Raw genomic sequence first — 24,881 nt, 5'->3', positions numbered from 1 at the left:
TGAAAATTTATATTTGTGTCATTCTCAAAAAATTTGGCCACGACTGTATGTCTACATTTAGGGAAAACTACAGTACTACACATAGGCTACAGATGATCATGAAAAGTGAATCAATATAATCAATATGATTTAGACAATTATTCTAAGTATGACTTTGAAAGTTAAAGCACATAAAGTATAAGCACGCTCCTATACACTCTGATGGTGAGCAAAGGATCCATCCACTAGAGGGCAGTGCAATAACACTTGTATGTACATGTGCAGCACAACGTAAGCCTGCTTCCACTTTGAGTATAACAAACTTGGATACTGGATATTTAAAAAGTTACCTTCCCTCCAGTCTTTCCTCTGTCTCCCCATGGACCTGTCTCACCAGTGAAACCCTGTAGTTCAGTGAGGAGAGACAGGAGATGCCAGTGATGTTACTATAAACTAGTGGTTCCCAAACTGTGGGGCGAGGGGTCGGCAGGGTAGGCACGGAGAGGTAGGGGGAGATGAACAATTACAGAACAAGATTCATGACGATAAACCCTAACCTGCGTTTGCATGGAATTGGTCACTATCATCATAGGGGAATAGAATACAGTAGCAAACAAAATGTTATAGACTAGATGATGACGGCTTATTACTAGGGCCTGATGGTTTTCCAGGTCATCTGGTCAGGAAAAACTCCTGACACTAAAGTCATATGCCTTTGATTTTACTGTATGTTACGGTAAATTTGTAACATACAGTGCATTCAGAAAGTATTCAGACCCCTTGACTTTTTCCACATTTTGTTACATGACAGCCTTATTCTAAAAATGTATTGTTTTTTTCTCCCTCATCAATCTACTCACAATATCCCATAATGACAAAGCAAAAATACGTTTTTAGAAATGTTTGCAAAGAAATATAACATTTACATAAGTATTCAGACCCTTTACTCGGTACTTTGTTGAAGCACCTTTGGCAGCGATTACAGCCTTGAATTTTCTTGGGATTAACGCTACAAGCTTGGCACACCTGTATTTAGGGAGTTTCTCCCATTCCTCTCTGCAGATCCTCTCAAGCTCCTTCAGGTTGGATGGGGAGAATTGCTGCACAACTAATTTTGGGTCTCTCATAGATGTTCGATCGGGTTCAAGTCCGGACGCTGGCTGGGCCACTCAAAGAAATTCAGACCCGAAACCACTCCTGCGTTGTCTTGGCTGTGTTTTTAGGGTCGTTGTCCTGTTGGAAGGTGAACCTTCGCCCGCGTATGAGGTCCTGAGTGCTCTGGGGTAGGTTTTCATCAAGGATCTCTCTATACTTTACTCCGTTCATCGTTGCCTCGATCCTGACTAGTCTCCCAGTCCCTGCCACTGAAAAACATCCCCATAGCATGATGCTTCCACCACCATGCTTCACCGTAGGGATGATGCCAGGTTTCCTCCAGACGTGACGCTTGGCAATCAGGCAAAAGAGTTAAAACTTGGTTTCAGACAAGAGAATGTTGTTTCTCTGAGAGTCTTTAGGTGCCTTTTGGCAAACTCCAAGCGGGCTGTCATGTGCCTTTTACTGAGGAGTGGCTTCCGTCTGGCCACTCTACCATAAAGGCCTGATTGGTGGAGTGCTGCAGAGATGGTTGTCCTTCTGGAAGGTTCTCCCATCTCTACAGAGGAACTATAGAGCTCTGTCAGAGTGACCATTGGGTTCTTGGTCACCGCCCTGACCATGGCCCTTTTCCCCCGATTGCTTTGTTTGGCCGAGCGGCCAGCTCTAGGAAGAGACTTGGTGGTTCCAAACTTCATCCATTTAAGAATGATGGAGGGCATTGTGTTTTTGGGGATCTTCAATGCTGCAGAAATATTTTGCTACCCTTCCCCAGATCTGTGCTTTGACACAATCCTGTTTCGGAGCTCTACGGACAATTCCTTTGACCTCATGGCTTGGTTTTTGCTCTGACATGCACTGTCAACTGTAGTACCTTATAAAGACAGGTGTGTGCCTTTCCAAATCATGTCCAATCAATTGAGTCCCGCTCCTTGAAAGTGGCAGCTCTACCCTTTAGCTCAGTGCGTATGTTGCCTGTCATCCATGGCTTCTGGTTGGGGTATGTACGTACGGTCACTGTGGGGACGACGTCATCGATGTACGTACTGATGAAGCCAGTGACTGATGTGGTGTACTCCTTAATGCCATCAGAAGAATCTCGGAACATATTCCAGTCTGTGCTAGCAAAACAGTCATGCAGCTTAGCATCTGTCGTCTGACCACTTCGTATTGAGTACTGGTACTTCCTGCTTGAGTTTTAGCTTGTCAGCAGGAATCAGGAGGATAGAGCTATGGTCAGATTTGCCAAATGGAGGGCGAGGGAGAGCTTTGTACGCGTCTCTGTGTGTGGAGTAAAGTCGTTCCAGAGTTTTTCCCCCTCTGGTTGCACATGTAACATGCTGCTAGAAATAAGGTAAAATGGATTTAAGTTTCCCTGCATTAAAGTCGGCGGCCACTAGGAGCGCCACCTCTGTGTGTCTGTTATAAAAAATGTACACAAAAATCAACTAGTTGTTCAGGGAGCTGGCTCAAAACAGAGCAGCACGCCTTGCCCTCACTGCACATTCAGAACTAACATCAACAACATACATGCCAGTCTTTTCTGGTTGACAGTTGACAAGAGACTAGTTGCTTCTCTTCTAGTTTTTATGAGATCTATTACTGTGATAACAATTCTGGATTATCTGCATAATTAAATAACATTCAGCTCAGACACCCATACATACCCCATAAGACATGACACCAGGGGTCTCTTCAGACACCCATACATACCCCATAAGACATGACACCAGGGGTCTCTTCAGACACCCATACATACCCCATAAGACATGCCACCAGGGGTCTCTTCACAGTCCCCAAGTCCAAAACAAATTCACAGCAACACACAGTATTTTACAGAGCACAGGAGTTTGGTGACACCTTAATTGGGGCGGGCAGGCTTGTGGTAATGGCCTGAGCAGAATAAGTGGAATGGTATCAAGTACATACCATTCTATTGGCTTCGTTCCAGCCATTATTATGAGCCAACTTCCCCTCAGTAGCCTCCACTGATACAGAGGCATGATTGCATGGAACTCCCTTTCATCTCCAAAGCAAACAGTAAAATTACCTTAAAACCCCCCAGAAAAAACAACATCTCATGGAACAGAGGGGACTGTGAGGACACACACACACACACACGCACACACACATACACACAATTTGTATTTATTTTTATTGTTTGTATATTGTTGTATTTTAAATATGTGTATTAGTGTCTTGTTACTTGTCAAGTTTTGTGATTTTTTGTGGACCCCAGGAAGAGTAGCTGCTGCTTCTGCAAAAGCTAATGGGGATCCAAATAAACAAATAAACCGTTTGCTCAAATTAAACTCTAAATCTTTCACAGGCCCCAGTGTGCTCCCAGATGCCAGCAACACTGTGGAACATTCCCACAGCTCTGGGCCTGTAGTCACTGGAGAGAGAGGTGGAAACCAAAGCACAGGGGATAAACTGTGGCGTCATACTGGCGATTACAATGCACCATCCGCTGACACATCAAGTCTCATCACCGTAGCTAACTACATCAGTGTTGCTGACGGAGCTGGGACATGCTTTAGTCTCATTCACATTTGCCTATCTAATCACATTGCAATGTATTTCTATCACGATGAGGTTGGGGAAACATTCCAGTATTAAGATGTGGGAAATGAACACAACTCGAGAAAGTACCGTGTGAATACAACGTATCCATTTCAAAATTAGATACAGGCGGCTCCTGTGTATGAAATCCATATCAGTCTTGTGTATGACTATAAGATACTTTTCTTTTGTGTGTCACAAATACATTTTCCTGTTGATCCCTAAAATATACTTTCAGTAACTTATCTGCCACGTCGACGGACTTACAAAATTTCAGCAATCAACTTTAATCATCATAAGATAATATTTACAACAGCCTTCAATTACAGCAACCTGGGTGGAGTTGAGGACTGTGGTATTAAGGCATGTTGACATTTCCAGTCCAAAATAGCCTGACTGGGGAGTCTAAGTGAGAACACTGCCATGGCTGGGTCGATGTCAGGGCCAAGGCTGTTGCTCTGCTGTGATGCACATCCAACACCATGTCCTGGTGAACTGGGAGATCAAGCTATTCTTTGACAGCACATGCGCCAAAACTGCATGGTTACATTAAGTTTCATAACACTCCCAGGCAGGATGCTGTGAGATGGGTGGACAGTGGACACTGGAAAGAATCTTACCCTGAAGGAAGTCCTGTCCTCCTGGGAGTTCCTCCACAGGCAGAGGGTGGGGAGTCCTGGAGGACCTGGGAGGCCTGTATCACCTCTCCTGTCCTCCTGGGAGTTCCTCCACAGGTAGAGGGTGGGGAGTCCTGGAGGACCTGGGAGGCCTGTATCACCTCTCCTGTCCTCCTGCCCTCTGACACCCTGAGATCCCCAGAGAATCACAGATAACAGAGCAGTCTATGACAATGAGTGATGATGCTCAACCAACTGCGAGTCACAACGCAGACATTAAAAACACGTTCACATACATACCATACAATCCATAAGTCATTTGGGTTTTACTCATCATTCATCATCCTTATTCATCATTACTCAACAATATTCCAAACAATTATTTCACCAGAGATCTATTCACTTACCTTGTCTCCTTCAAACCCAAGATGACCTTTTCTGCCTGCACATCCCTGCAGGAACGACAATGTGGTGAACATAGGGACAGATATTTACAGGAAGTTATAATAATACTGGAACAACTTGAAAAGATCACGGTTTGGCAGTAGAACTAGAAGATGATGCAACAGAGTGGCAAAGTGTAAATTTTGGTCTGCAGTACCACATTAATGCCACATCTTTTGAAATGCTTATTTCCTCTCCTGTCATTTTGTAGAGTGCATGAATCAGTCTATGTCCATGTCCTATGGGTAGATACAACCACAGCATTTGTACAGTATTTCCATGACCTGTACTTATAGCAATAACACATTTTAAAGATTAAAGGGAGTTGTTTTTTGGGCATTACATGAGCTGCAGTGGGACATTTTTTAATTAAAATTAGAGGCAGTTATAAACCACTGATGTTTTAATTTTCCGATAGAGACAAAGATATCAGTGTCTTACAAGAAAACCATAGCTGAATAAACCCCTGAAGACATACAGTTCCTCTCATGAGGAAGAAATGGATGACTGTTCCATATTCGAAGATCCCCACTCAAATGTCAGTTTCTTCTGCTTCTTGTCTCCATAAAATCACATGTTCAGTAAACATAACTTTGCTTGTGTGAAATCATTGACTTTGATTCTATGTGGAGTGTAAGTCCTGATGATATTTAAAGGATCTGAGTTTTGAAAACAGATATCTATATGAGCATTTCTGACTCTTAAAACAGTGCGTTTCCCTGAGAGATTCTTACGCTATTTCCTGGAGGGCCAACTGGCCCTGGAGGGCCACTCAGGAGCCTGTAAATCCTGTTGTCAGATCCAATTATGACATCACCCTCACTGGGTGCCACTGTCAGCAAGCCTGTATGGTCAAAGCCAGCCTGTCTCTTCCCCTGGGCCCTCTGTGTGAGAGAGCCACTGTTAGTCCTTCCCTGCTCCAATGCTTACCCTGCAGGAGGCAACAGGTTCTCCTCCATGAGACCACTGGGGTCAGGGTGGCCAGACTGGGATGGGCTCTTCCGATCAGGACGTTTCCTCTGGAGACTGGGCGAGGGGTCGGGGGAGTCCAGGTCGATGATTCCATGTTGTGGCCAGTCATCTGTGTCTGCGGTGATGTTCTCATCCAAGGCTGTGACTGTAAACCAGTACTTGCTGTCATGGCCACCTATACCAGTGTGGTGTAAGGTAAGGATAGAGAGATTCGCATCAGCAACTACCACAAGCCCATTCCCTTGTTGTAGGGTGGCTGAGTTCTGGGAGATAGGAGAGTTGCCTTCTGGGAGGGATCCTACGAAGAGAGAGAGAGAGATAACTATGGTTAATGGTTGCAGCCACATAACCAGATCCCCTGATACACAGTATCTAGAATGGTCACTCACCCACAACAGATACATCTCCATCAAACAGTTCCATCAAATGAACAACAACAAATGACTGAGACAGCATTAAATAGATCAACATTTCCCCAATTACATGTATACCAAACATTAGGAACACCTTCCTAATATTAAGTTGCACCCCCGCCTTTTTTTTATTGTTATGTTCCATTACTGTTCTGATGTGGCCTATGTATTTTTGTAATAGAAAAGTATTATACTATACAAATCATCTAATGAATGTAAATCCTGAATCTGAGATTACAAGAAAATGCAATTTACCTGAAAACATGTCCCTCCCACTAGAAGGTTCAAATGAAAGATATTTGATATACAGTTGAAGTCGGAGGTTTACATACACTTAGGTTGGAGTCATTAAAACTCATTTTTCAACCACTCCACAAATTTCTTGTTAACAAACTATAGTTTTGGCAAGTCGGTTAGGACATCTACTTTGTGCATGACAAGTCATTTTTCCAACAATTTTTTACAGACATTATTTCACTTTCATCATTCACTGTATGACAATTCCAGTGGGTCAGAAGTTTACATAAACTAAGTTGACTGTGCCTTTAAACAGCTTGGGAAATTCCAGAAAATTATGTCATGGCTTTAGAAGCTTCTGATAGGCTAATTGACATCATTTGAGTCAATTGGAAGTGTACCTATGGATGTATTTCAAGGCCTACCTTAAACTTTGCTTGACATCATGGGAAAATAAAAATAAATCAGCCAAGACCTCAGAAAAACAATTGTAGACCTCCACAAGTCTGGTTCATCCTTGGGAGAAATTTCCAAATGCCTGAAGGTACCACTTTCATCTGTACAAACAATAGTACGCAAGTATGAACACCATGGGACCATGCAGCCGTCATACCGCTCAGGAAGGAGACACGTTCTGTCTCCTAGAGATGAACGTACCTTGGTGCGAAAATTGCAAATCAATCCCAGAACAACAGCAAAGGACCTTGTCATGATGCTGAAGGAAACGGGTACAAAAGTATCTATATCCACAGTAAAACAAGTCTTACATCGACATAACCTGAAAGGCCGCTCAGCAAGGAAGAAGCCACTGCTCCAAAACTGTCATAAAAAAGCCAGACTACGTTTTGCAACTGCACATGGGGACAACGATCGTACTTTTTGGAGAAATGTCCTCTGGTCTGATGAAACAAAAATAGAACTGTTTGGCCATAATGACCATTGTTGTGTTTGGAGGAAAAAGGGGAGGCTTACAAGCCGAAGAACACCATCCCAACCGTGAAGCTCTGGGGTGGCAGCATCATGTTGTGGGGGTGCTTTGCTGCAGGAGGGACTGCTGCACTTCACAAAATAGATGGCATCATGAGGAATGACAATTAGGTGGATATATTGAAGCAACATCTCAAGACATCAGTCAGGAAGTTAAAGCTTGGTCACAAATGGGTCTTCCAAATGGACAATGACCCCAAGCATACTTCCAAAGTTGTGGCAAAATGGCTTAAGGACAAAAAGTCAAGGTATTGGAGTGACCATCACAAAGCCCTGACCTCAATCCTATAGAAAATTTGTGGGCAGAACTGAAAAAGCGTGTGTGAGCAAGGAGGCCTACAAACCTGACTCAGTTACACCAGCTCTGTCAGGAGGAATGGGCCAGAATTCACCCAACTTATTGTGGGAAGCTTGTGGAAGGCTACCCGACAGGTTTGACCCAAGTTAAACAATTTAAAGGCAATGCTACCAAATACTAATTGAGTGTATGTAAACCCACTGGGAATGTGATGAAATAAATAAAAGCTGAAATAAATCATTCTCTCTACTATTATTCCGGCATTTCACATTCTTAAAATAAAGTGGTGATCCTAACTGACTTAAAACAGGGAATTTTTACTAGGATTAAATGTCAAGAATTGTGAAAAACTGAGTTTAAATGTATTTGGCTAAGGTGTACGTAAGCTTCCGACTTCAACTGTAAACAATCCATGTCTCAATTGCCTTAAGGCTTAAAAATCATTCCTTAACCTTTCTCCTCCCCTTCATCTACACTGATTGAAGTGGATTTAACAAGTGACATCAATATGGGATCATAGCTTTCACCTGGATTCACCTGGTCAGTCTAGGTCATGGAAAGAGCAGGTGTTCTTAATGTTTGTATACTCAGTGTAGCTGCATTACATAGAAACGGTACTAGCCGTTTTTGACTATAGACAATGCTCAGCATCACTTACATAAGTTAAAAAATGGGTGAACAAGTCTGGGCCTGATGACCAACTTCAAAGAGAAGCTGGGATTACATTAGAGAGATAGCTGTGTCCAGGTGAGTGGCAGAGCTTCAGTCCACTTCACGCGGGCCTCTTCTAGAGCAGACAATGGGCCTTTATCTGTGATAAGATAGTATTAATGTGCTCTCTCTATCTCAGCGACCTCTCTCAGATGAGCGGATACTTGATCTCCCTGGGCCTGAAACTATTTGTCCAACTAAGCTCCTTAACCTCCCTATAGCTCTGCCTCTCATCCCCAGGCTGAGCCCCGGAGTGGAACCACTGGATTAGAGGAAAAGGCAGAGCAGTAACAGAATGACAGCGCAAGGGAGAGCATTGTGCTATACACGTTATGCACAAACCTACTATAGGAGGTTTGATGTCGTATGGAAACACTAAGGGAAATTACACTGTTAGCATCTGTAATAGAGAGGCTCCATACTTGGCCAACTGCTAGTGGCTGCAGCAGAACAGAACAGACTACTGCAGTGAGGGAGTGGTTTGTGGGAACAATTGATCCGGGGGTGTGGGTCTGGGGGTTTGAGCTGGAACTCTGCTCAACAGTGCGAACTGGAGATGAGCATGTGGCCAAGGAATACAGTACTCCAGACTCTTTGATCTCTGCAGTGGATCAATAATGACTCCGTCGTATTCATCTCTGCATAATACAGGACATACAGTACGAACTCAAATTGATTATGAAGTAATAAATCATGCATCTATTTCCAACCATGTCTTGCCAGATAGACACACAAAGCATTAGAAGAATATAAAGGATAATTCGCCTTTAGTGCAAACAAACACAAAACCCTGGTGAGAGATCCTTTGTGTAATGTCTAATCCTATACCATGTATACAATTGAAGTCGGAAGTTTATATACACCTTAGCCAAATATATTTAAATACATTTAATTTCTTTCGTCACATTCCCAGTGGGTCAGAAGTTAACATACACTCAAGTAGTATTTGGTAGCATTGCCTTTAAATTGTTTAACTTGGGTCAAACATTTCAAGTAGCCTTCCACAAGCTTCCCACAATAAGTTGGGGGGAATTTTGGCCCATTCCTCCTGACAGAGCTGGTGTAACTGAGTCAGGTTTGTAGGCCTCCTTGCTCGCAAACGCCTTTTCAGTTCTGCCCACAAATTTTCTATGGGATTGAGGTCAGGGCTTTGTGATGGCCACTCCAATACCTTGACTTTGTTGTCCTTAAGCCATTTTGCCACAACTTTGGAAGTATGCTTGGGGTCATTGTCCATTTGGAAGACCCATTGTGTCAATTGCCAATTAGAAGCTTCTAAAGCCATGACATCATTTTCTGGAATTTTCCAAGCTGTTTAAAGGCACAGTCAACTTAGTGTCTGTAAACTTCTGACCCACTGGAATTGTGATACAGTGAATTATAAGGGAAATAATCTGTCTGTAAACAACTGTTGGAAAAATGACTTGTCATGCACAAAGTTGATGTCCTAACCGACTTGCCAAAACTATAGTTTGTTAACAAGACATTTGTGGAGTGGTTGAAAAAGGAGTTAAAAAAAAAAAAAAAATGTTACATTTAACCTTTATTTAACTAGGCAAGTCAGTTAAGAACAAATTCTTATTTACAATGACGGTTTACACTGGCCAAACCCGGACGACGCTGGGCCAATTGAGCACTGCCATATGGGACATATGGGACCAATCACGTCCGGTTGTGATACAGCCTGGATAGTATACTTCATTCATTTTTTCAACTGGTACTAAGGGACCTTCAGACGAGTCTTGTGAGGCCTGTGGATGTCCTAGAGCAAAACGACATGTACATGTTCCTGAATCTTTTCATAGAAGGGTCATAATAGTTTTTAGGCCAAACCGTTCGGACGCTACAGACAATTTTGTGAGAAGACCGCTTTTCAGGATGTCTCATGGTCTGACAAACAGCGCTTTAGCTCTGTCATCTTTCACCGCAGATGCTGCAGTGCGACATCGGGGGATGTGGTGGATTGAGACGCATCAAATGAAACAACAAAAATATATCTCTAGCTTAAACTGACAGATTTTTGTTGGAATTTTGTTTATTATGCTAACTAGATTTCCGCGGGGGCACGGACATCAACTGTAGGGGGATAAACGAGCTCTAATATTTGCACCCATTCTGAACAGTGCTTGACTGATGAGACGAGTGCATTGTGCCTGTATCATGTAGCAGTGAGGTTTGAATGGGGACCGGTGCATTCTGCAGCCAGGAAATCTTTTCATTAGAGGGAAGACATTTAGCTAACAAGGTTACTGGTCAGGTTATCTCTACTGGCCAGACATGAAGATATATGTCAACAAAGACCATTTCACCCAGAGACTCTCGTGTGGTGGCGTACCATGTGAGAGATTCCTGAAGAAAGGGCAGGGGATAAATCTGTATGGGCTGACCTAACAATAAATGATGAGGAGGACCATTTATCAAAGGCTTAGACACAGGTATGAGGATGCTCTTCACCGGCCATGTGTCTGAAAATGCAGCTGGGCAAATGCACTCCATCATCCCAAGCTATATATAATAACCAGAGATGTTATGAGGAAGTGTATTACTAGAGGGGGAAATTGGATATTTGTAGAAGAGTAAAAAGGGGATGAATCGTGATGTAATACAGAGATGAAGCACAACAGTCGGTTCAAAATATTTCACAGGCCCCTAGAATAATGTGTATTAGTTATAATATATTTGACATTTCCCTTTGTTCTGTAAGTATAATTTCCATACCACATCTTGCGTTGGAGTCACATTCTATTTTAGGACAGATCACAAAAGATGGCAGAATTTCAGATTTTCTAAAACAAGGCCATAAGAAAAACCTTTTTTTTGACAATGACGTACCCGCATGTGCTGGCAAAGAAACAATTGCGTCATATGAATCTGTTTAGTGGAGTCTCTGTTTAGTGGCGTCTCTGTTTAGTGGCGTCTCTGTTTAGTGGAGTCTCTGTTTAGTGGAGTCTCTGTTTAGTGGAGTCTCTGTTTAGTGGAGTCTCTGTTTAGTGGAGTCTCTGTCTTCAGGCTAAAGTATAATACCCCAATGGCCAGCTAAACAACAGCAAAGAAAATGTTAACAAGGCAAAATCATCTCAATGTCTGTGAGACGTAGGGGAAGCAAAACATGTCCTAATAACCATGATGAAAATACACTGCACTTCATCAACACAATCACAACAGTGGATGTCACATCTGGGATATCTAAGCAGTTCTGAGTACAATAGTGTCACTGTAGTCAGCACAGCAGCAAATGTATTTGACATTCACATCTACAACCTGATCATCACCACTATGAACTATAGTTAGTGAATTCTCCCTAAAGTATCCACAGTCAATTTTCTTTGGGTTCCCTACCATGTGAGATGCTCTCCATCGACCCTCCACGCATAGTCCAAGCTGGAAAGAATCCAGCATTAAGCAGCCCAGTATCCAGATCAAAAACTGCATGGCTACAGTACAAGAGGAGAGCAACCACTCCTTCTGCACCACTCCTAGACCACAGGAGTCCTCCCAGGCTTAGTATGCTGTGCTCTCTCCCAGTGCTCTCCTTGTGAGCAGGAAGACACAGACACACGCTGGGCTGCGGTCCCACTCACTTTATCACAGCTGCCCAGGGCACAGGTGGATCTTAGGACATCCAAGTACTACGTGATATGAATGTGCTAATGTTTGTAATGAAACCCTTTGTATGATTTAACATACCAAGGAGTGAATGAGAGAACTTGGTGGGAGAATAGAAAGGATCACACACATACTGTAACTGGAGTCCAATTACTAATAGCAAAGGGACTTCAGAGCCGTTGAAATGGCACAGTGAGGCCACAGAGACAGAGATGTCATAGGAAACTTAGTAGAAAACCGTAGCTGTGATCGGCTAATGATCTGACAGAGGCTAATTTGATTTAAATAAAAGGATTACGCTGGAGACCTAAAGCATTCAGAATCAAATCAGCAGTGACCACAAGGTCATTAAAACAGGAGGGATTATGGGGATTAATGAGAAACCATGGGAACAGCATCAACCAATGGGAAGCCACTGCAGAATATGCTTTACTTGAGAGTGGGACAAATCTCTTGAAGTTTTCCCCATTTTCACTAGACTGGAAACTTAAGAGGAAAAGCTCTGAGCAAATAAACTTCCATCAGTCTCATCACATAATCTAGAGGCTAGATAACTGCTTCCAGAACCTCTGTCCGTGGAATAAGCTGCTCTCTACACTTACAACATTGAGGCCAGGCCACAGTACTGTATTAGACATGTGGTTTCCATTATGGAGACTTTAGCAAGGGTGTGAACAGTGATGGGAGACAATGGGCTAGTAATAAAGCAACACTTTTTTCAGCACCTTCTCATATACTGTTTGTATTTGGCTGTAGTGGGTTGAACTAAGTTATAAACTGGGTGGTTCAAGTCCTGAATGCTGATTGTCTGACAGCCGTGGTATATCAGACCGTATACCACAGGTATGACAAAACATTTATTTTTTACTGCTCTACTTACATTGGTAACCAACTTATAATAGCATTAAGGCACTGCAGGGTTTTTGGTTGTGGCCATATACCACACGCCCTCAGGCCTTATTGCTTAATTATAGCCCAGTGAATATGGTCTGAGGTCAAAGTCACAGATGATAGACAAGGACTGCCAATGTCTACGAGAACAAAGAGAGCTGTGTGGTACAGAAGCGCAGAGCAGAACTACCCCAAGCATGGGCCATAATTACTCTGCTTTCTAGTGAGGTACAGAAGCTTGGCAACCATAAGCCATGACTGTTTATTTCTTGTTCCTCCCCTTTGCCATTTCAATGATGTCACTTATAAGCTACCAAAGGAGGATGCACCCATGAGGGATACTGTATACTATTTTGCTCCAATTGAAATCTAGGTTGCAGCCAATAAGTGGCAGAACAGTTAATACATGTTATTTTGAACCTGCTGCTTGGGATAGAATGTAATGAAACACCACATAAGGTTGTGAGTCACGAGGTTGTGGTTTGAGTGAAGTAGTTGGCAAGTGGCAAACAGTTCTAGGGCTGATCTAGATTTGCCTTGGCTTGCAGGAAATTACCCCTGACCTGCAAGCTCACTTTTTATGCTATTGCCCTTTGTAAAGTAATCCCCTAAAAATCTAATCAAATCGTATTGGTCACATACACATGGTTAGCAGATGTTAATGCGAGTGTTGCGAAATGCTTGTGCTTCTAGTTCCGACAGTGCAGTAATATCTAACAAATAATACAACAATTCCCCAATAACTACCTAATACACACAAATCTAAAGGGATGGAATAAGAATATGTACATGTAACCGATGTGAAATGGCTTGCTAGTTAGCGGGGTGTGCACTAATAGCGTTTCAATCGGTGACGTCACTCGCTCTGAGACCTTGAAGTAGTTGTTCCCCTTGCTCTGCAAGCAGGCTTTTGTGGAGCGATGGGTAACGATGCTTCGAGGGTGGCTGTCGTCGATGTGTGCAGAGGGTCCCTGGTTCGAGCCCAGGTAGGGGTGAAGAGAGGGACGGAAGCTAAACTGTTACATACATATACATTTGTATTTATTTTTTATTTATATTTCACCTTTATTTGACCAGGTAGGCTAGTTGAGAACAAGTTCTCATTTACAACTGCGACCTGGCCAAGTTAAAGCAAAGCAGTTCGACACACACAACAACAAAGTTACACTTGGAATAAACAAACATACAATCAGTAATACAGTAGAAAAAAAAATATATATACACAGTGTGTGCAAATGAGGTAAGATAAGGGAGGTAAGGCAATAAAATAGGCCATAGTGGCGAGGTAATTACGATATAGCAATTAAACACTGGAGTGATAGATGTGCAGAAGATGAATGTGCAAGTAGAGACACTTGGGTGCAAAGGAGCAAAATAAATAAATAAATACAGTATGGGGATGAGGTAGTTGGATAGGCTATTTACAGGTGGAATGAATGAGCGATGGCCGAGCGTCATATGCAAGATGCAATAGATGGTATAAGAAACAGTATATACATATGAGATGAGTAATGTAAGATATGTAAACATTATTAAAGTGGCATTGTTTAAAGTGACTAGTGAGTGTCTATGGAGGCAGCAGCCTCTCTGAGTTAGTGATTGCTGTTCAGCAGTCTGATGGCCTTGAGATATAAGCTGTTTTTCAGTCTCTCAGTCCCAGCATTGATGCACCTGTACTGACCTCGCCTTCTGGATGGTAGCGGGGTGAACAGGCAGTGGCTTGGGTGGTTGTTGTCCTTGATGATCTTTTTGACCTTCCTGTGACATCGGGTGCTGTAGGTGTCCTGGAGGTCAGGTAGTTTGCCCCCGGTGATGCGTTGTGCAGACCGCACCACCCTCTGGAGAGCCTTGCGGTTGAGGACGGTGCAGTTGCTGTACCAGGCGGTGATACAGCCTGACAGGATGCTCTTAATTGTGCATCTGTAAAAGTTTGTCAGGGTTTTAGGTGACAAGCCAAATTTCTTCAGCCTCCTGAGGTTAAAGAGGCGCTGTTGCGCCTTCTTCACCACACTGTCTTTGTGGGTGGACCATTTCAGTTTGTCTGTGAAGTGTACACAGAGGAACTTAAAACGTTCCACCTCCACTACTGTCCCTTCGATGTGGATAGGGGGGTGCGCCCTCTGCTGTTTCTGGGTGATTCTCATGAAACCAGTTTTAAACATTTCTGTAGCAAATTGAGTTACAAAACCATGATGCATCTGTAAAAATCAACTATCATTCTGAGGATTAAGATGTCTAGGTTTTGGCAGTGACTTACTTTAAATACATGTAACATTTTCACCAGAATTCTTTCACCCGAAATTGTCATTACCGAAATGTGCCCGGATTAAAGTAATTAAATTAATTAAAGTAAGTAATTTTGGACTGACCAATGTAGATAGTTTCAAATGCATGCAACTTAAAAGTTACGTATCAAGAAATGTCGATTTTAAATCTTTTGGGCATCAGATCAGGGCAACCTTGAGGGAATCTTATTTGAGTCAGAAAAGGATGTTCATACGATAGGGAAGATATACAAAACCTTGCAAAGAGCATGTACAACTGCAAATCCCTTTGAAAAAAGATAAACTGTTGGAACCAAAACTTAAAAAGAACTGATGGTGGCCCAACATGGAGGGAAAGTTGGCGCATAACTAACAAAATTAGTCAACAAAAATGTACACTTTATCCAGTAAAGAACTAAATGTATAGAATTTATTATACAAGAGACAAAATAAAAAAATTCTACAGCACAACGGCAGAGTCTTAAGAGTACAACGAATAAAGTCGTGGGTGGAGCTAGAAAGCTGTCAGAAGTATTACAATGTAAACTTACTTTTAATCCATCTGTCTGGACATTTCAAGACATGGCATATGGGGGTGTAGTGATATACCCAATGGCTGGACGATTCTCTTCTCATCACTCATCTTGAAAAAACGTATACTAAAAACGTTGAAATCAATCAATCCGCCATCATTAACCCAAAGTTAAAATCGAATTGTTTATTATTGAAATTTCGGAATAGCATGGGTTCGGCCGAGAAACTAATTCGTCAAATTTAACCCCCCAAAAATAATCTCCGGTAATTTTAGACAATTTTACTTTAGAAAACCTAACATATTTTAATAAAACACATAATGTTGCTGTAGCTTGTCCATAAATCATAACAATGGTATACTAGCTGAAGTTAACATTAAGCCATACTATTTATTACGTACAAACACACTGTCTGTGGACATGTGTGTCATTACCGTAACCGTTTTTCAAGTTGCGGCAAAAACTCCAATCAATTTTTAAGAAAAGTTTTATTCACCCATGATGCATCTAGAGGAATAGTAGAAGTTATGTTAATTTATTTGCTTATAAGCCTTCAGAATCAGGTTCTTATTCTCAAACACCCCCTTTACCTCGCATTCTCATTACCGAAATGGCAAAAAAGCTTTAATTGGGAAAAAGTCTGATTTCATTTTATAATAATTCACTTTTTTATATTTTTATTTTCAGTGTTATGTTTAACTCAGGCATTTCTTGTTTGTAACTTTTCTGGACTGTTGCGGTAATGAGAATTTTGTGGAAATTGTGGTAAAAGGCATAATATCTGATCAAAAAACAGTACAGATCCTAATATCAGTGATCCAACAGGACATTTCATGAAAAATGACATTTGAGAACCATATTGTGGTTCATTAGTAGGTTAACCTAGTATGTGTCAGATGAGCAGTCCCTTCACTTTCTCTTTCACTGCAAGACTCAGAAGTTTTGGGTAAATGGATAAGAGATGTAGTCCTTATCTGATCCTGAGTTTAAGTTCTTCTGTATAACAATCCAAAGGCTCTTCGGCACCTTCTGTGGCCCATATCTCTCATCTAAACAGGAGAGAGTGAGTGTATCGGGACAGTCAGACAAGATAAATGTTATGTCACACTCAGTTTGACCTTTCAACAAGTGAAGTGGAGCCCATAAGGCCATCTGCAAGTCTCAACACCTTGAGTTCAAGATACAAGTCAGTACCCTCATTTAGTGGTCGACTGATGATCTCTACAGCAAGACAGGTATGGACTGGTGTAACTATCATTGTTGTACTAAAGGTCTGATGTTCTGGGGCATTTGAGGACGCTCAGCAAGCAAGACCAGTTCAAGAAAACAGTGAAAACCCTTAACGCAATTTTTATGTATAGTACAGCCACAGACTGTTTAAACAGAATTTCACCAAGTCTATTACAGCCATGGACAACCATATTGAAATTAGGCAGGGATCCCCAATTATATTCAGCAGTGGGATGATTTTTCCTTCAGCAGCTGGTCGGGTGGCCGGAACATATTTCCTAAATTAAAATCACTTTGAGCTGAATTCCTGGTGATTTTCCAGTCTTTTATGTCCAGCAATGAAATGTTTTTTATTTAATGATTTATTTATTTTTGCTCAGAAAACTTGGGGAACCCTGCAATAAAGCCACAAAAATGGCAACTTCAACACTCCTAATCAATTGTTCAAAATAACAAGTATACACAGCTAATACTGAAGTATGCACTTGGTCTTTTTAAGCCTATAGTATATCCTGCGAGGTGGGTAAAGAGTTTTCAGGCCAGCTAGTAACAGTACTGTGGATGTATCTGGAAGCTGCAGCGCAGTGTGAGTCCCAGGGCAATGGCAGCCCCCTATCCCTCCCTGATGGGGTGTTTGTCAAAGCCTGTGCTGTTTTCTGCACATACACTGCTCTGAAGTCTGTTCCCAGGACTCTAACGAATCACAGCCTTCCCCATTAGGAAAATAAAACTAGGGCTTTATGGGGACAAATGAGAAATCTGTTGAATTCCCTAACCTCATTTCCATCAATGATACACTTTCCAGATTGATTAGGCAATACATCTAAACACCCATTCCATCTGTCACTTATTTGCCTTTCATTGTGTTCCATAAGCGTAGATTACTATAACTGTTACCACTAGTACACTGGAATTCTGTACGAAGCACATGTGAGGGAACCATTATCCTGTAATGCATTCAAAAGAGATTAAAGAATTCAAACCCAGACAAATCAGTGGCTTTTGTCTAAATTGGGCCGACTCCCATGGCTTTACATCAACCACATGACAGAACTTACAGTAAAGTCTCCTTGTCATAGATACTCACCATCACAGCATCAGCTTTATCTGATCTCTCTGAAACTCCTTGTACTGTTTTTCAAGTCATCTAGCAGGTCACCAGAGAACAACTCCACATCCTGAAATATCTTGAGGAAAATAGAAAGGCAGTAGATGTAAAACAGTTTTCAATCCAGTATAAAATGAATACATATTTTCTTCATTTTTTGTTAAATATTATCAGAACATATCCCAGAGAGGACTGCAAAGTGCTGTAGTTAGTTAGTACCTGGTGTGTGTGGGGTGTCTTGAGGGAGCATGGAGGTTTGGGGGCCGGTTCGTCACACACAAGGTGGAGGTTACAGTAGTCTCTGGCTGCGTCGGGGTCACCCATCACAAATGCCATCTGTCTCAAAGCACCCTGAGGAGCCAGACAGACAAAAACCTGAAACACTCTGCTACTGAAAGATGAGATCCCTCAGACACACAGGAAGGAAACCTTCACATTCCACCTTATAGAGAGATAGATTTATTTGATCATATAAAACACAATACAACCGCACGTGGATAACGCATTTAAAATCATTGAGGATGACACAAAAAGTTTGAAAAAGTTTCCATTGTGGTCCTCTTAAATAAATGTTTTTTTAATTTTTTTACAAACATAACATAGTAGACCTAGCCTACTAGACATACTTGTGTTACAGAGCTTATAATAATGATTAATACGCTTTGGAACTTTTCAAAGAGTCTCAAAGAAAGTAAAACGACAAATAAAACGTTGAAATGATGGAGATTGAAAGTCAGTGGGCTTGGGATGAAACTGAGGCAGTTTGGGCGGGAAAGGCAGTGGAGGTTTAATGTAGGTTCAGCGAGGGGGCATCGATTGGACAGCCAAGGAGAAACAAAAACAGTCCCGAAAAAAAACAGGCCCGGAGCTCTTCAACAGCGCACCACACCCGCTTCTCTGAATGGTCACTCACTCCATTGGAGCCGCTCCTCTGGTACAGGTCCTCCATTGCCAGGAATGTAGCACCCACCTGGGTGATGCCACGACTACCTAAACCACCACGTCTTGGCAGTGGTTAAGAGCATTCCCTGAACAGTCGCTGAACTTCCTCTGCTACCGCTGGACACAGCGTGCAGTCCTTGGTGGAATACTTCCAAACTGATTAAACAAAAAGCCACACCAGTCAGCTAGCTACCTATCAAGTCAACAGACAGACTTTTCATCACGATCTTGCAACTCAGTGTCAAGACCACAGGATATAGTAATCAAACCCTAGAGCAGTCAAAACCCCCCATAATAAATTAAGAAATTCAACAAAAAACAGTTCGTAAATTCAATCTGGAGTGCCAGAGTGAGCTCAGAGTGCGCTCTGGCCATTCGTAAATTCATCAATTATTCTGCGCTCTGACACACGCAGACGAGTGCTCTGAAATCGGAGTAGGCAGCCAGAGCAAACTCTGTAAATATTGTTTACGTATTTATTGTTTCTAATTACGAACGCACCCTTAGAAACAATAAATACGTATACAATATTTACAGAGTTTGCTCTGGCTGCCTACTCTGATTTCAGAGCACTACAGTACGGGGAACCTAGAGAGACACGAGGGGAGGGGAGTTTACTGGACTCACAAACTTCTATTAGTTGACTTATATTACGTGACTTACTATTTTTTTTTGCTCTCATAGCAAAGGATCTCAGCTTCATTTACAAGATATACTCTACAAAAAAAATTGCTAGGACCTGAACCAAACAAAATACTCATAATGTCTGTGGTGAGTGGAGACGAGTGTGGGCCAAGATAGAGCTGCAGATGGATGTGGCTGTAAGGACTGAGCACGGTGACCAGGCTACTCTCCTCCTGCTGAACACTACGCAGCTCCATCAGCACTCTGAACTCATTGGCAAACCTGGGAGGGAACACAATATACAGTAACGGTCAAAATGATTGGCTCCCTTGATAAAGATTGTAGAAAATAAATAATACAAATACTGAGATATATTGTATGCTATTTAATTGACTTATGATATTATTTTACACTAATACAATTGCTCAAAAAATAGATCCTGTTTAACAAGTAATCTTTGGCCGCAAGTGGATTTTCCAGCAAGACAATAACCCCAAGCACACATTAAATTCCACAAAGAAATGGTTAATTGAGCACAAAATAAAGATTTTGCAATGGCCATCTCAGTCTCCGGACTTGAACCCCTTTGAAAACTTTTGGTTTGAATTGAAGAGGGCAGTCCATAAGCACAGACAAAGGATATTAAAGATGTGGAAAGATTCTGTATGAAGGAATCTTATCTTTATCAAGGCTGCCAATCATTTCAGTCATGATTGTATGTGAGGTAACACAATACAAATAACAAACAAAATGATCAATTATGTCAATATAAGATGATAGTACTGTATGTTATATAACATAGTACCTTGGTCCAAATGCCTGGTGTGTGGGCATTGTCAGTGTGGCGTACAGGCCAATGTGAAGAGTTGGACACCTCTGGGTCCCCACAGATAGGGATATATTAGTGGTGTTGACGGCCAGCTGGGACAGGTACTGTACTGCAACACGTTCACTGAAGGACATGGCAGCAGCCATCCTCTACACCTCTTACTCATTTAGCAGAGAAGGAGCACAGAGAGAATTATTTTCTCTCAGAGGACACAGTGGGTGAGAAATTATGCCCTAACGGTGCTAATTCATTTCTCAGGGAGGATTGGGGCAGCAGCACAGGACAGCAACATTCTTGAATGAACTATGGCGAACAAATAGACACTTCATCACCGCTGAGGAGTGAGGACCTCTGGCAGTCAATAAGTTCCTAGTAATGGATCACAGACAAAATGGTGCTGGAAAGTGGCATATACTGTTCTGGGATTCTCTCTCTTTCGCCCAGATAATATCTTTAAACACTACCCAGCAAATAGGGGATGTTCTGAGGATATTCAGCGATACTCATTAGTTCCCTTAAGGGATTCGGCACAATGTTATCCCACTAACGTTCTGATATAGTTCTAAGAATGTTGTGTGATGGTCTCAAGGGAACGTTCTCTGGGGGAGCTTTGTCTAGTTCACTGTAAGTTCCCAGGACCTCACTGAGGACCATTTCAGGAACTTTTTAAGAAGTTCTCAGGACTTTCATTTTACTAGTGCTCCGGCCAACGCATGATGATCCCAAGGGAATGTTCTCTGGGGGACCTTTTTATAGTTCCTGATTTGTCCAGTGGACGTTTTTAGGATGTTGTTTCATGGCTCCTGGGTTGTTTTGTCTAGTTCCCGGTTTGTCCCGAGGACGTCCCTGAGGATGTTTTTAGGATGTTCTGTAACGTATATATGCCGGGAGTCAGGACGCAGGTGCAGAAGGTGAGTATAGTAATGAACTGATACACAAACATGAGCAGCATACAGAACATAAGATAAACAATATTACTTAATGACTGATACTACTGAAGGCTAAATAAAGGGAGAGTAATCAGGGTGATGATGAAGTCCAGGTGTGCATAACGATGGGGAGCAGGTGTGCGCAATGATGGTTGCCAGGTGTGCGTAATGTGGGTTGCCACGACCTGCGGTTAGTGGACTGGCGATGTTGAGCACCAGAGGGAGGGAGCAGGAGTAGGCGTGACATGACATGACATGACAAGACAAGACATGTTATTAGGATGTTGTGTCATGTTCCCTTGGAGGTTTGTGTCACTTGATGGTCCCAGGTGTTCCAAACCATTATAAGTAATGTAATTCAATTGTACGGGGGTTTTAAGGTAAGTGAGATGCTGTTCAGCTAAAATAGAGTGAACATCTTTAATTAATCACAATATGATTACATTTGGCATGATCACTTAGTACTGGCTTTTCAATATAATCCCACCTGGGAGTGGACCTGGATCTGGATTTGGGGTATGTTTATATTTCTGCTGCGCCAGAAAGTCTGTAGAATTTCTGACGTCCCGTTCGCATTCATTACCTATAATGGAAAAGGGATACCTAGTCAGTTGCACAACAATGCATTCAACTGAAATGTGTCTTCCGCATTTAACCCAACCCCTCTGAACCAGAATTATTTTGTTTTAATGTTACTTCTGAATCACTAAGATAAATGTATTTGTTTTTCTTCAGTGTATTTTTAACAGAGCTGAGATTGCTTTGAAGTGCAAAGTGTAGGAGTAGGCCTACAGGTGAAAGCAGTCATTGATACAGACATAGTGGTGTAGCAGGATGACCAGAATGCCATAAACCAAGAAGTTGTGAGTTCAAATCCCATGTTAAATCAAAATCACTGTATAAATAAACATACTCGGTGTATATATACAAAATATATATACAAAAGTGTGTGGACACCCGTTCAAATGATTGGATTTGGCTATTTCAGCCCACCCGTTGCTGACAAGTGTATATAATAGAGAAAACAGACATGCAATCTCCATAGACAAACATTGGCAGTAGAATGGCCTTACTGAAGTGCTCAGTGACTTTTGACGTGGCACCGCCATAGAATGCCACCTTTCCAACAAGTCAATTTGTAAAATTTCTGCCCTGCTAGAGCTGCCCCGGTCAAGGGTAAGTGCTGTTATTGTGAAGTGGAAATGTCTACGCACAACAACGGCTCAGCCGTGAAGTGGTAGGCCACACAAGGTCACAGAACGGGACTGCTGAAGCATGTAGCGCATAAGAATTGTCTGTCCTTGGTTGTAGCACTCACTACCAAGTTCCAAACTAACTCTAGAAGCAACGTCAGCACAATAGCTGTTCGTTGGGAGCTTCATGAAATGGGTTTCCATGGCCAAGCAGCAGCACACAAGCCTAAGATCCCCATGCTCAATGCCAAGCGTCGGCAGGAGTAGTGTAAAGCTTGCCGCCATTGGACTCTGGAGCAGTGGAAACGCATTCTTTGGAGTGATGAATTACACTTCACCATCTGTCAGTTTGACGGACTAATCTGTGTTTGCCGGATGCCAGGAGAACGCTCCCTGCCCCAATGCATAGTGCCAACTGTACATTTTGGTGGAGGAGGAAAAATGGTTTGGGCTAGGCCTCTTAGTTCCAGTGAAGGGAAATCTTTACGCTACAGCATACAATGACATTCTAGACGATTCTGTGCTTCCGACTTTTTAGTGAAATTAGATGTTCGACGAGCTGTGCCCACATACTTTTGGTCATGTAGTGCATGTATGTTGAAAACACTGTTAAAAACAATGTGTGTGGGTGTCCCTAGCATTGCCAAATGACAAAGAGCTGTGACTGGATTAGTGGTTCACCAATCAGGGGCTTGGTGATGTATAAATGTCCTGGGGACATTTCGCTGGTCCCCACAAGGTGAAGGGCTATTTTAGGTTTAGGGTTACAATTAGGGTTAGGGTTTGGGTTTGAGTTAGGGTTAGGTTTAGGGATTTAGGTTAGATTAAGGGTTGGGGTTAGGTTAAGGTAAAATAGGATTTTGAATGAGAATAAATGTTTGTCCCCACAAGGATAGTAAAATAAGCATGTGTGTGTGTGTGCACGTGCATGTGTTTGTGTGTGTGTGTATGTGGTGAAAACAATCCCATGTAACCTTCCGATCATATTCATCTTTCAGTCCCATGTCTCTCACACTACCAGCCCGCAGCATAGCAATCTCCCTCCAGACCTGGGGGACTCCAGTCACACATGACTACTATCTGATAACGTGATGAAAAGCCTGCTGTGATCCACATTCAGCATTCCAGAACTCACCAGTGCGTAAAGTCTACGGAACAGAGCAAGGTGCTGAAAACAAGGTGCTCATGGTTGAACATTCCTGCATGCCTGCATTAAGCCTAATCCATTGATTGCTATATTGTTATGTTCCATTACTGTTCTGATGTGGCCTATGTATTTTTGTAATAGAAAAGTTTTATACTATACAAATCATCTAATGAATGTATGAAGGTAAATCCTGAATCTGAGATTACAAGAAAATGCAATTTACCTGAAAACATGTCCCTCCCACTAGAAGGTTCAAATGAAAGATATTTGATATACAGTTGAAGTCGGAAGTTTACATACACTTAGGTTGGAGTCATTAAAACTCATTTTTCAACCACTCCACAAATTTCTTGTTATCAAACTATAGTTTTGGCAAGTCGGTTAGGACATCTACTTTGCGCATGACACAAGTCATTTTTCCAACAATTTTTTACAGACATTATTTCACTTATCATTCACTGTATCACAATTCCAGTGGGTCAGAAGTTTACATAAACTAAGTTGACTGTGCCTTTAAACAGCTTGGAAAATTCCAGAAAATTATGTCATGGCTTTATAAGCTTCTGATAGGCTAATTGACATCATTTGAGTCAATTGGAAGTGTACCTGTGGATGTATTTCAAGGCCTACCTTCAAACTCAGTGCCTCTTTGCTTGACAAAATCTAAAGAAATCAGCCAAGACCTCAGAAAAAAATTCTGGTTGATCCTTGGGAGCAATTTCCAAACGCCTGAAGGTACCACGTTCATCTGTACAAACAATAGTACGCAAGTATAAACACCATGGGACCACGCAGCCATCATACCTCTCAGGAAGGGGACGTGTTCTGTCTCCTAGAGATTAATATACTTCAGTGCGAAAAGCGCTAATCAATCCCAGAACAACAGCAAAGGACCTTGTGAAGATGCTGGAGGAAACAGGTACAAAAGTATCTATATCCACAGTAAAACGAGTCGTATATTGACATAACCTGAAAGGCCGCTCAGCAAGGAAGAAGCCACTGCTCCAAAACCGCCATCAAAAAGCCAGACTATGGTTTGCAACTGCACATGGGGACAACGATCGTACTTTTTGGAGAAATGTCCTCTGGTCTGATGAAACAAAAATAGAACTGTTTGGCCACAATGACCATCGTAATGTTTGGAGGAAAAAGGGGGAGGCTTGGAAGCCGAAGAACACCATCCCAACTGTGAAGCACGGGAGTGGTAGCATCATGTTGTGGGGGTGCTTTGCTGCAGGAGGGGCTGGTGTAATTCACAAAATAGATGGCA

At 42.1% G+C, this 24,881-nt stretch overlaps 1 protein-coding gene and 1 long non-coding RNA gene across 2 annotated transcripts; both read right to left on the bottom strand.

The window, feature by feature from the left end:
• Positions 1-325: 325 nt before the first annotated feature.
• Positions 326-11,834, bottom strand: LOC139545865 (uncharacterized). Its single transcript, XM_071354067.1, has 5 exons — positions 11,655-11,834; positions 5,628-5,967; positions 4,661-4,705; positions 4,257-4,442; positions 326-383 (listed from the first exon to the last, which is right to left on the bottom strand). The coding sequence occupies exons 1-5, from the start codon at positions 11,686-11,688 to the stop codon at positions 326-328; spliced, it is 663 nt and encodes a 220-aa protein (XP_071210168.1). The 5' UTR covers positions 11,689-11,834.
• A 4,691-nt stretch (positions 11,835-16,525) lies between these two features.
• LOC139545970 (uncharacterized) lies at positions 16,526-18,297 on the bottom strand. Its single transcript, XR_011669167.1, has 3 exons — positions 18,167-18,297; positions 17,927-18,026; positions 16,526-16,658 (listed from the first exon to the last, which is right to left on the bottom strand). It is a non-coding gene; the product is annotated as an uncharacterized lncRNA (long non-coding RNA).
• Positions 18,298-24,881: the final 6,584 nt, after the last annotated feature.

This window comes from Salvelinus alpinus, chromosome 19, assembly GCF_045679555.1.
Source record: "Salvelinus alpinus chromosome 19, SLU_Salpinus.1, whole genome shotgun sequence".
Classification (NCBI taxonomy): domain Eukaryota; kingdom Metazoa; phylum Chordata; class Actinopteri; order Salmoniformes; family Salmonidae; genus Salvelinus; species Salvelinus alpinus.
Note: the sequence above shows the minus strand (reverse complement) of the source record. Positions and strands in the feature narration are given on the sequence as shown.